This window comes from Protopterus annectens, chromosome 8.part0 (genome assembly GCF_019279795.1).
Source record: "Protopterus annectens isolate FY-2018-M chromosome 8.part0, PAN1.0, whole genome shotgun sequence".
Taxonomy (NCBI): domain Eukaryota; kingdom Metazoa; phylum Chordata; order Ceratodontiformes; family Protopteridae; genus Protopterus; species Protopterus annectens.
In genome coordinates this window covers 1,858,795,027-1,858,808,223 of record NC_056741.1, presented here as the reverse complement: position 1 = coordinate 1,858,808,223, position 13,197 = coordinate 1,858,795,027, and the positions used below count along the sequence as shown (strand labels likewise).

General features: G+C 39.8%; 1 protein-coding gene across 2 annotated transcripts in view; it reads left to right on the top strand.

Annotated features, from left to right (window-relative positions):
* Positions 1–13,197, top strand: part of LOC122809681 (zinc finger protein 888-like) — a 209,694-nt gene that overhangs the window by 173,873 nt on the left and 22,624 nt on the right. Inside the window, exon 3 of one of the 2 annotated variants that reach the window (XM_044081354.1) lies at positions 8,371–8,493. In XM_044081354.1, coding sequence (XP_043937289.1) covers positions 8,371–8,493 — 123 coding nt within the window. Of the gene's footprint in view, positions 1–8,370; positions 8,494–13,197 lie in introns of those variants that run through there. The other variant, XM_044081355.1, reaches the window with a different exon arrangement.

Here is a 13,197-nt window from a genome sequence, read left to right as displayed (position 1 = left end):
GGCTTTCCTCACGCCAGAGAAACAGATTCATTTGACAGCCTATTTCAAACAAGTGGTCACAAAAACCCAGTTATCTGCAAGGCAAATACTGCAAGCCTTGCGGTTCATGGCTTCCTGCATTCTTCTAATTCCATATGCAAGGCTGCATATGAGGAAAGGTATCTCAAAAGCCTATGGTGTCAACATTCACAGGATCTAGAAGCAATGATTCCTATCGTACCATGCCTGCACCTAGAGTTCCTTTGATGGGCAGAGGCCTGCCACCAAAACAGGGGACTACCTTTCACACTTACCCCCTGCTGCCCAAACCTTAGCAGATGCATCAGACTATGCATGGGGGGGCCTACCTGGCAAGGAAGTGCATTCAGGGCAAATGGAACCCAAGTCAAATGCACCTGCACATAAATCAAAAGGAAATGTTAGCTGTACAGAATGCTCTGACAGCCTTCAAGGACCGCACTTCCAGGACAACTAATAGTAAAGACAGACAACACCACTGTCATATGGTACATAAACAAGCAGGGGGGGTACACATTTTTACCCCCTCTGCAGACTAGCCATGGCATTGTGGAACACATCCTTGAGCTACCAAGTGAATCTACAAGCTCAATTCCTGCCAGGAAAACTAAATACACTGACAGATGGACTAAGCAGAAACCTCATGGACCCACACGAGTGGAAACTGGAACCAAGGATTTTTAACATGTTGACATGTGGGGCAAATGGGGGGAGCCCAGATATAGACCTGTTTGCTTCCTCCCAGAACCATCAGTTGGACAAATTTTGCACAAGGATTCCTCACAAGCTAGCTTGGAAAGTGGATGCTCTATTCTTCAGCTGGAAAACCTATCAGTTTATGCCTTTCCTCCTCTGCCACTGCTCTCCAAGGTACTACTAAAGATCAAACAGGACAAGCCAAGGACGATTTTAATTGCACCAGACTGGCCACACCAACACTGGTATCCCCTCTTGCGCAGTGTGTCACGCTTGGCCCCATGGCACCTGCCTCAGACTCTTTCCCTGTTGTCTCAGCAGGAGAACCAGATTCTGTACCCTCAGCTGCAAACCCTGAACCTAGCAGCCTCGCTAATTATCTAATCTCTCCTTTACCATCCCTCAGTAAATCAGTGATGGATATCATGTTAGAGGCAAGGCGGCCTAGTACTAGAAAATCTTATGCTGCAAAATGGAAAAGATTTTGTGCCTAGAATCAGTCTCAAGGGATGAGCGCAGCAGTGCCCAATTTACCTCAGATTCTACAATACTTGACTGAGATGCTTCATAAGGGCTTGTCCTTTTTTCCTCCATCAAAATTCATGCCTCGGCCATTTTATCTCATTATAGCACAGAGAGCCTCCCTTCTTCTCTCACCCACTGCTCAAGCAGTTCCTCAGAGGGGCCAAAAATGTAAGTCCAACTCCAGCCTGGGACCTTAACTTTGTCTTGGAGAAACTCACTCTTCCTCCTTTCAAGCCAGCTGCTACTGCAGATTTAAAATTCCTTTCCTGGAAAACAGCTTTCCTTTTAGCAATTACTTCTGCAAGAAGGGTATCTGAATTACAGGTCCTTATGGCAGTGGAGCCTTTTATCACCTTTCATGTGGACAGGGTGTCCCTCAAAACCAATCCCTCCTTCATGCCCAAGGTGGTATCCAGTGTGGCTCTTAATCAGTCCATTCATTTGCCTACCTTCTTTCCTAACCCACAGAACAAAGGGAAACGGATACTGCACTCCTTAGATGTGCACAGACAACTTAGATTCTACTTGGACAGGACTAAACCTCAAAGGAAATCTGAACAACTCCTGGTTGCATTTGCTGCAGGGACAGAGGGGAAAGCTATTTCAAAGCAAACCATTTCAAAATGGATGTGCCACTGCATTCATTTTTGCTATAAGCACCATGGAAAACCTAACCCACAGGGCATCAGACCCCATTCAACCAAGAAGACTGCATCTACCTCTACAACCTACCTCTACAACCTTTCTCAGGGGCATCCCTACGAGGACATCCTAGAAGTTACTACCTGGAGTTCTGCAGATACTTTCACCAAGCATCATCATTTGTCAGTTTTCTCTAAATCCAGAGCTGGCTTTGCCACTGTAGTCTTGCAGGGCCTTATAGCTGGTCCTAATTCTATTCAAATTCCTCCTCCCAACTTTAGCTTTGGGAATCTACCCAAATGTAATGACTGCAACAGTGAAACACGAAGAACATAGTACAGTTGTGTACACTTACCATAAATGTAGATGTTGTGTATTCACTGTTGCAGTCCTGGTTACCCTCCCTCCAGACCCCTTTCTTCTTTTGGCTATACCTCTACTCTCCCTTGCTATGCTCAAAAAACATTTTGGTGCATTTGCTTTTTTGTTGGAGGTATATCCTTGTATTGATAGATTTAATTGCTTCCCATTAGGGGGGCACCTGACATCTGGGGCAAGAAATAACTGATGTAATGACGGCTGCATGTTTTATACCCCTGACGACCGGACGTCGTGGAAGAAGGGACAGCATCTGTCGCAGGACTCAAGACTTTGTTAAACACGCCGAATGAGGGCTACTGCAAGCAGATAACCCAAATGTAATGACTGCAACAGTGAATACACTCTTAACATCTACATTTATGGTAAGTGTACACAACTGTACTTTCCTTTAATTTCATTAGCTGATGGTTATGTGTTGAAAACCTTATCTTCTTGTGACTTAGAAATTCAGTCGGATGTTCTAATCTTGTATGCACTTCCTGCAGTGTCCCTTGGGGCATTCTATTCCCATGTTTTCCCAAGTGCATGCAGTATTTTTGGGATATTTAATGTGTATTTGCCTGTTCAAAGACAAACTCCACTCGTGCAACCTGCACACAAGGCCTTAACCTGGTCTTTGACATTTGTTGGCGGGATAGACTTGTGTTCCAAAGACTCCACCATCTGTGTAATAGACTCCTTTCCATGTCAAGCAGATTACCTCTCTAGCCCTCTTAAGAGGAACCTGAACAACTGGATGGGAAACGGAAAATATACCCCTGGGATCCCACCTGTGTCCCTGCTAGACAGGGGAAACAAGTGCTGACTGATGGAACATGGGCAAAATTCTTAGCTAGGTGTATAAGGGCCTCCGGGCCAATAACCCAGTATCATCCTATGAACCTATGTCTTTGGATATCTCTCTGGATACTGTTCCAGATACTTCAGCACCTTTTAGAAGCATCTGTGGTACAACTTGTTTATGTTCCACAGTCACTTTGAGATATAGTCATCTTGAACTTTCTGTGTATCTTTTCGCATTGCAGTCATCTGTTCTAGCCACTGTCTCATAGCAATTTACTGTGTTAGAGTAGATGAGTTGGGTCTGTATTATATAGTCGAAGTTTCAAAACTTTGAACTTCATATGAGTGAAGTTCGAAACATTGACTGTATAAAAAAAAAAATTACCTTACCGCTCAGAGCAGGGGGGAAAGCTCCTCTGCACCCTCCACGTGGGCGCACTGCAGTGCAGAAAGGTAAAATTTCCCATTCTGCACATGAAAAGCCGTTGACTTTCACCTTCGACCTTTCCGTTCGATCATATGATGTCGACCATCTATGATTCAAACATCGGAACGGTCACTCATCTAATATAGACCCGATGAGTTGCAGGTTGTATACCTTATCAAGAGACTTTCAGAGACCTTATGTCCTGTTTGTTAAGGCTTGTATCTGTAGTCTTTTGCCATGCTGTCTGAAAGTGTTTAAAGTTGATGAGTCGGTCATGGGTAAATTGTTCCAAATAGAAACTGAATATGACTGATTTTTTTGTGAGTGAGAAAAGCACTGGGGTAATCTAAGGATAGTAGCCAGCCATTATTTCTCATACACGTTTGGTGCCTGTTTAACTGATTCTTAGCAAGACCTTGACTTCTTTAACTATTTATTTTCTGGATCATTCCTAGTATATTTTTAAGAATCTTCTTTTAAACTTGCATATTATCCATTTTCTTATTTTTCCTAACCTAAATGTGATTATCAAATCATATTTTTGTCAATGCAGCAGTATTTTTGCTACCTGGCAAGTTTTTTTTTTCTGTGCCACGACTTATTGACTATATGCTGTAGTGGCTTATGGTCACTTCCGTGTTGCACTTCCTTTTCAGAACTGGATTGTTGAAACATTTCAAAGTGATGTACTATGGGTACCAGCTAGTTATCTATCTGAACAAATGTTCATAGGCTCATAGGTAGGTACTAGGCTATCTGCCCGTGGGCATTTATAAGCCTAGCCAGTGTGTGTCTTCTTTCGCCACCCCATTGATTAATTAACTGATCCTCTGTCAAGCAGAGCCCAGAAAGTGATTTTCTGTTACCCATCCACTCGTCAAGGTTTCTGTAGAAGAGTGTTAGTGAGGGGCTGCCTGAGGTAATTTGGAATTTTGTTCCAAAGCATGGGGAGTCTCTGTGACAGGAATCTATCCCTCCAGCATGTTCTATTTATTGTTGTGGCGAGGTTTAGCTTACTAGAGCGCGTGGCTCACAGTGACTTGGATTTCTTTAGGTGGAGCATGTCCATCAATTCTGAGTTGGACATGGCTTTGTAAGTCAGGCAGAGATCACCTCTGAGTAAGCGATATGCCACTGAATACAGCCGGAGTTTTTTCAGTTGGGCTGCATAGGACATATGTTTGAGGCCAGTAATCCTCTTGTGAGGTACTCTTGTGGTCTTTCCAGCTGTTGGAAGTGTCTTGTGAGGTACATCCCAAATGGGGCATTGTACTCTATGATGGGTCTAATGAGTGACGAGTAGAGGGGCACTATAACCTCTTTATTTCTAGATGTGAACCCTTTAGTAATTAGATGGGCCACATAGAAGGATTTCCTAACTACTTTGGCAATATGATTGTTAAAGGAGAGATTACTATCTACCTGGGTCCCCAGATCTCTTATTACCTCTTCTGTATTAAGGGGGCTGCCAACCAACTACGTGGTAATTCATGGGCGTTTTGTTTTTTCCAAATGGGATGACTATGCATTTTTTGGCATTTAGCTTGTGGCCATGGCTTTGACACCAGGTACCCATCTCAGTAAGGCCCTTTTGGAGGATGTCTGTGTCAGCCGAAGAGTCAGTTATGGCTCCTAGTTTGCAGTCATCGGTGAACTTGGTTAGCTGTAGTCCTCCTGTGTGTGCCTGTACTTCTGAGAAGTATATGCCAAACAGTAGGGGTCACAGGACCGAGCCCTGCGGGACACCACTTGTGACTGGTTTAGAGTTGAACCTGGAGCCCTCTATTCTTACCGTGTGAGTTCTGTCTGTAAGCCTGTTGGCAACCCATCTCATGACGTAGGGGTTTATGTTCAGGCTGGTGAGTTTTTCTGTAATACCTGAGTGGGGAATGGTGTTGAAATCCTTGGCGAGGTCAAGGTAGGCTGTGTGAACCACCTTTCCCTTGTCTATGGCCTTTGTGAATGTTTCGAAGAAGTCAGCCAGGTTTAATAGGCATGATCTGCCCTTAGCAAAGCCGAACTGGGTCAGGTCAAGTGTTTGGAGGTTCCCAATGTCTTTGTTAATGAGTTCCATGATGATGCGCTCCATAGCCTTGCAGACCAGGCTATTCAGGCTTATGGGGCGATAGTTACCATTGTTTTTTGACATAAAGGTTCTTGATCCATAAGCAGTTATTTTATCTTCTTGGAGAGCTACAGTATCATTTCTGTTCAGGCCCAATGTCTTCTTCGTATATTCACATTAACATAATTCATTGTGATTATTTTTGTCTGTTACTATGTGATAAATTCAGAACTGTTTGCTCCCCCATTCCAGTATCTTGTTGTAGTTTGTACCACTAATTTTCTTAACAGCAGTTTTATTTCTGACATATCTGGGGGAGTTTCAGAAAATACTACATCATGCCAAGAAGTCTCATAAGTGCTTGTTTTCCCTGTGGTGGAGATGATTTTATCACAGCACTGATTAACCTTTTCATCATCAAGCCCTCTGAAGTTAAACATGACCCATATGTCAGTTCTGTAACCAATTTTAGACTGTTTTTAATTAGCTTGAAGTCATAATTTCTTTTTCTCTTCATTAACTGGATCAGTCTTTTGTATGCTTTTATTTGGTCTCACTCTCATGCATCATCAAAACTGTTAACTTCTTCATGACCTTTGATCATCAGTACAAGAACTCTTTGAAACACTTCAGGCACTGACAAAATCCCAAGTGGAAGTGTGAAGAATCTGCATCTACCTGTAAGTGAATTAAAAGTTCACAAATTGGAGTCATACTCATAACTTATAAAATCCTTGATTAGCTTAAAATACAAAGACATAATTTATACTTGGTATAGCATAAACTACTTAAGTTGTGCAAAGCAAATGATGTTCATAGTTTGAGATCTTGAGTCTCTGCATTTCCAAAAATGTCATTAATCATTTCCCAACTGTAACTGTCCTGTTCACTTAGTCAGCGGGCTCATTTACTACCATATTGTTCACCCAAGTCAGTAGGATAAAATTGTTCCTTAATTATGATTCTGCACTCTCTCCATTCTGCTCAACTGTCTTTGCAGTTACTGTCCCTCAAAACTACTTTTGCCGCCTCCTGTAGGTTGATTAATTCATGCCTTGTGTGGGAAATGGTGTCATTGCTGAGTTGAAAGGGTATGATTATGCATCATGTCAAAGAGCATCATACTGATTACATCAGTTTGCTGTAAAGAGCACCATCATGGACACTGTGCACAGCAAGACTGTTTTCTCAAACTTTTCATGTGGAAAGCAGCAGGAAAACACAGTGAATAAATGGAATATGAAAGGAAAGAAACGTACACTACGTGCTTTTTATATTCTGGTCTTATCACTGGGTTTTAATGTTTGAAAGTGTCCCACACCTTCATACGGGCTGTGCTCACATTAATGTTTGTGTTTTCTCAGAGAGCACTCACGGATATGCTCTGAGATGGTACTTAGCATTAACGAGTTAAGCAAATAATTTTAATGACAAATGTTTTGCACACTTACATTAGGTAGAATTTAACTACAAAGATTCAAATATTCATACACAGACTTATGGTCTTAAATAGTCTGTGACCAGTCTGAATAGTCTCAAACTATTCAAATGTCTATTTAAATTATTTAATTTCTATTTAAATGTCTGATTTTTCCCTTGAGTTCTTTCAAGGATCTCAGTGAAGTATATTCCAGAGTCTGAGTCTGTACTTGAAATAATTTGTTTAGTTTAGATTTTCAACATTCAGTATGAAATAAAGTATTTTATTATAGGCAGGAAAGAAAATTACTTTTGTACAATAAATCCAGAAGTGCAGCATGAGTTTTGTTGTAGTGACTCATTTTTATCCCTATTGATTCAGTAGAAAACAGGATACAAGTTCAATCGTTTTGGTCATTTTTCATAATTAGAATCTCTTATTATTTATTTGTCTTAAGTATGCATGCTGGTTACATTCCAATTTGCTAATGTTCTCAACAGAATACGGTCAAAATGATAAAGTAAACAATGGCAATATAAAGCAGTCATTAGCATGCATAGAAGAAATGATCCATGTGATGGTTTTGACAGCGCAGTAGGACTTTTTTATTTACATTTTAAACCTGGATGCCGAAAGAGAATTATTTTTAAATATAGACACTTAAATCTTTATAACACTACATAGTAGAGATAAAGAGCAGTGAATTGTAAGGCAGAAAATCCTGTGAGCCTTGTTAAATCTGTGTCACAATCTCCACAAGGCTATAAAATGACAGTATTGACATTGTGCATAAATAATCATAGGTAGTAAGAGTGAGTTTTTCATAACAGTCTGGTCCTTGAAGAAACCTTCTTGATTCTTTTCTACAAAGAAACCTGAATAAATTGCCTTGTGTCTGTATATTTACTCTTGTAAAACTGTTTTTATAGTGTGTGGTCAGCATATGACATCGTGATTTATTGTACATCTTTATCCCGTTGTCAGTCACTTTCTGTCTACAACAGCAGTATTACTACAAGTGGTGAGTCGGTTCATTGTTTTGCTGCAGTAGTGACTTTTTCACTGTGCAACTTTGATATGGTATCTGTATGTGCTTTTGCACTCCTCCCAAGCATGGTTTCCTGCATAGAACCATGTCTGGCCCTATGCCCTACTAGCCTTTTTCCTGTTCTTACTATAGAGTCAGTGTTACTTTTTCTGTATTCCTTGACATGATATGTATTGCAGTGTAGGTATCACCTGATCACCGAGGCAGAATAGTGAAATCTCCCAAGAAGTATGCATTATTTCTTGTTCAGCAAGGAGGTTCGACTTTGTTAATAGTCCCATTGTTCTTGGTAATGGCTTATGCCTGATTGTATGCCATTGTGACACTAACACTGAAAGTATTTATTTATTTTTTTATTAATGCAGGTTTTCAGATTCCACATGATTGCTTGTTGTCATTGCTGGATGGTGATGAGGAATACCCACCTGAGGATGGGAACAGGGAAATGATGACTCAACAAAATATGATGGAAATCATTCACCCTGTCAGTAAGTGGAGAACTGTAAAATGTTTCAATCAGTGTTTTAAATGTAAAGAAAAAAACAGTAAGGGGCAGAATTATTAAAGGGTTTTTGTCAGCCTGAAGGCAGATGTAAGTCTTTCCCCTTAATTAAAGGACATAGTGTATAATTCCAGGTTTTGCTGTGCAGGAATTAATATTCTTAGTGTTTGAGCAGCTACTATAGAGTAATTGTCTTGCAGTTTATTTCAAAGTATTAATGCAATGTACATTTAATTAACTTACTTGTAGTTCTAGGTTTGAGTCTGTCATTCTCCATTTGCACACTGTATGACCCTGAGCAGGCAACCAGATAATATTTCTGGATTCCCCTGTAAAGGGATACTTGTGCCTGTTGGACTTTTTTCTAGTAACATGGGAGCACACAAATAAATAAACCAACCAGAGAGTCCCTAAATTCTACCACGCTATGCTTTCAGGGATGCCAGTTCTAAGTAAGGTTCTTATAAATTAAATTTGATTTTCAAATTGATGTAATTGATTTACTGAGTATGAGGTATGTTTTGTTGTATGGAAAAAATGTGCTGCTGCTGTATCTGCAGTTATATGCAGCCACAGTAAACAAGTTGGTCAGACGTAATGGATCTGATAGTGCCCTTGATGAAATTAAATCTTGCTACATCTTATGTTCTGTCAGGGCATATTTTCCTCAAAAATGCTGTTAAAAGGATGCTGCACTTGCATGTCATTTCATTGTGTATTGCTTCTTGCCTGCTTGTTGTGACTGTGTAGGTTGCTCTAACAGCTGCCAAAATAATTTCTGAGGAATAAAATTATGACACAAACATTGTAGTGTATAAAATAAAAAAGCAAATTGACTGACTGCTCTTGTTAATTTTATTGGTAATGGTCAGTGTTTGCTTTCATTATGTTTTAAATTTAGGAATTTTAGTCTATTTATCAAACAAAACACATGTTTAAGTGACCTTTAATGTCATTTGCCAATTCAGCTCCTGCCTGTCAAGTCAAGCATCTGTCACCTCATCCCAGATCATTATTCTTTCCCACAGAACGAAATACATTTTTTAAAACCTTTAAAACAGTACAATGTTTGTCTAAGACATTCATCTTGTTGCCATTTTAGATACACTTAACATTTCTGCAGCTTTCTTTTTCTTTGTTCTGCTAGTCCTACAGATATAAAGGCATGTCCATTGTATGCATTGTGAATGCTAAACCATATTTTTCATCTCATAGTGAAAGTAAATATTCCTCGAACACCTACTGTCCTGTCGGTAAGTAGTTTGAAAACGTTTGGTCTGCCTGTCATAAACTTATATTTGCTACATCCAAAACACTGATAAAGCCCGTATGTCCACAGTGGAATTCCACTAATTCTGCTTAGGTTTGTCTTCCTTCCAGAAACACTTTTAAGATTCCTTCCTTTCTTACCCACAAAGGTTGGTTTATCATGCACTACTCCCTGTAATATTTCATCGTCTTTCAGAACATTTCCACTGTTTTCGACTCGAATCATGAGTGTAAGTCAAGGCAAATACTCTTTTCTGTCTTAACCCAAACATCTGCAGTAGGAGCATATGTGCCTCTCCCAGTAGACCATAAATCCAATTGTACTTTTTTCTGTAAGATTTAGAAGATAATTCCTAGCTAAAAAAAGAAAAATATATAGTCAGCCTAGAATCTAAGTATTTATTACTCATGTTTTTTTTTAAGCTCAGTAGTAAGAATAAGTCTAATTGCTGACGCATCCTTATAAGCTGTTATGTCTGCAATTGCCATCATACTTCATCTCAAATTTTAAAAAGGAGGAATAAGAATCGATGTGGTCACACAACAGTTTAGGCCTTTTATTTATTTGCATTTGGTAACCGAACTGGTCCAAGCACCCTTTTCAGTCACAACCCAGCCCACTAGGGCAATAACAATACAAAGTAGTCAGTATTGCAGTATAAATATAGACAAGATTTACAATCACAAAAACAGTACAGCAAGTGAAATAATAATGCATTATTGAGAATACAGTTGACTGTGCAATATTGAAACTGTACATATTTAAATAGCCACAGAAAACATTGCAGCAAGTGAAAGAAAATCCATAAACTTGAATATATCAATGAAGAACCCTTGGCTGCTAAAGACCACCATGAAAGACAGCAAGTTGCCAAAGGAGAATTTTTTTTTCAGTTGCAGTAGGCTAATATACTACAGTCCTCATATTGAATCCCTCCTACACATGCGCACAGTAGGCTAATATACTACAGTCCTCATATTTAATCCCTCCTACACATGCGCACACACACACTCAATTGTTAAATCATCCATGGAGAAAGTTACGAATATTGCAGAGAGGGCAAGAGCATTAATCTATGTATCTAAGGGAATTACATTTGTTCCTTTAATAAAATATGATTCTTAAGGGATTTCTTGAATGTTTGTACATGTTTTGAATTTCATTATGTATTTCATTCCACACAGCTGGTGCAGTTTTTGAGAATGCCCTTTCTGACATGTTTAACATAAGAGTAATATTAAAACACTCAGTACTACAGCCAGTGACATCTTGATGTTTACACCGCATCTGTGGTAACAAGAAGGGTACTAGGACTGGTGTTACTTTTGATTTTATTGCTGAAATTTGAAATGTTATCATTGTGCAATTGTGGCATAGTGGGCAACACTGGCCATAAATGATGCTTGACCCATGTGGGCCTAAATGGTGGGTCCTTCAAACATTTGTGTATGGTGGCAAGGGTGCTACTGTGCTTGATATGTAGTGAAAATTGTCTTCCAGAAGAGGAGATATGTTGAAATATGACACTTGTCACTCCAACATATTTATGTGTTGATGAAAGTTTAGTTCCTTTAATTGGGTATTTTTGAAGCCAGGTGCTCTGTGAAGCAGTAAGACGTCAAAGAGGGTTTGATTTTCCATGACTGAAAAGCTAGACACAGCTCACACCAGAGGAGTCTGAGAGAGACCAAGTACATAGGAGGGCTGCTATTTGCTTTGGATAACTGGGGGTCTTGAAGCCACTGATTTTTTACATAGAAATCTTTGAGGTCTTCCAAGTTGAGAGATATGTTTAGGCGAATTATGTACCAAAAGAGAATTCTGTTCAGTAATGGATCTGATGAGATGTGAGTAAAGGGGAAGTAAATATTATTTGGATGTACAGGAGATGCCTTTGGAAATTAGATAAGCCAGACAGAAGGCTGTCTGAACTACTGCAAAGACAGGTTGGTCAAACACAAGGGATTATTAATAAGAAGCCTAAATCCCTTACAACAGTAGCCAGTTGGAGGGGTGTGTCACCACTATGGTATGATGTGGAGACCATTGTCTTTGCAGCAAGTGTTAAGATGGTCTAACCCATGTTTGTGTAGTTCTGAGTCAGTAGAAGATCAACAACAGCACCCAATTTATAGATGTACATTCATCTGTATAGATGACCAAAGACCAGGAGTGCTGGCCTGAAGATCTGAGAAACAGATGCCAAATAGGAGGTGATCCAACACTTTGCTCTGTGGCACACCACACCACTGGTAATTTTCTTGTTTTTAAAAGTGGTAAGTGCATCTCTACCCTCATGTTTTTGTCGGACTACCAGTTAGCTATCAGTTGCACAACATAACGATATGCAGTCTGATTTACAAATCTGTCAGTAATGTCTGCTTGAGAAATAGTCCTTGGCCAGTTCCATATATAATTTATATACTGCATAACTGCTGTCCACTGATTTGATTTTTTTTTTCAACTAAATTAATGAGTTTAAAGAGGCAGGACATGCTTTTGGCAAAACCAAATTGATGACTGTTCAGGGTTAAGGAATTTTCAAAGTTTATATTAATGAAGTCTGAGATAATACTTCCCAGAGTTTTACACATGAGGCTAGTGGGACTTTTGGATCTTGGTTACCTGGGTACATAATTTGGCTACCCTTATCAAAAGGCATCACACTGGCCATTTTCCCAAGCTTCAGGAATGCAACCATTGGCGAGGCTTAGATTAAAGCGGTTAAATATGGCTTCAGATAGACAAGAGTCCAGTACTGATAGCATGGCAATTTGGTATATTCTTATGACCTGGGATACTGATTTTCCATGACAGCAAAAGTCAAACTCTGTTCATGGCCCTCAGAACCTAGTGACTCTTATTTTTGTTTTTTAGCAGCACCTGAGAATCTTTTCTCATGGACTATGCATCGCCAGTGTCTCATAATCACTGCTGAGACTTCTATCAATAACAGTAGTCAGAGTTTGACATTTTTCTCTCCATTGTGCACTGTAAGAGGAGTTGAGTTGCTACAGTATGCTTAATATTACTTTGGCTATAGACCGAATAGGTTATGGTCAGGCTATAAGGAAAGTAAAATGGGACTTAAGGACGCACATAGGAGATTACTAGGCTATTGTTCCAGAGGTCATTTTAAGCCTAGCCGTTTCATCCCAGTGAATACTGTAGAAATGCTAGTCATTATCCAAGATTGCATTTTAGTAATGACTGCCCATGTCCAGGAGGGTTGTGGACTCCATCTCTGGTAAGAATTTACAGTGCCCCATCCACTTATCCAGGTTCCTCTTGAGCAGTGTCACAGAGGTGGTCTATTTCACATGAATTCGTAGCCTGTTCCAAAGACAAGGCAGTCACTGGGAGATAAATCTGTCCCTTCACCTTGTCCTGTTTGTCACAGGCCATATTTAGTTCCCTGGA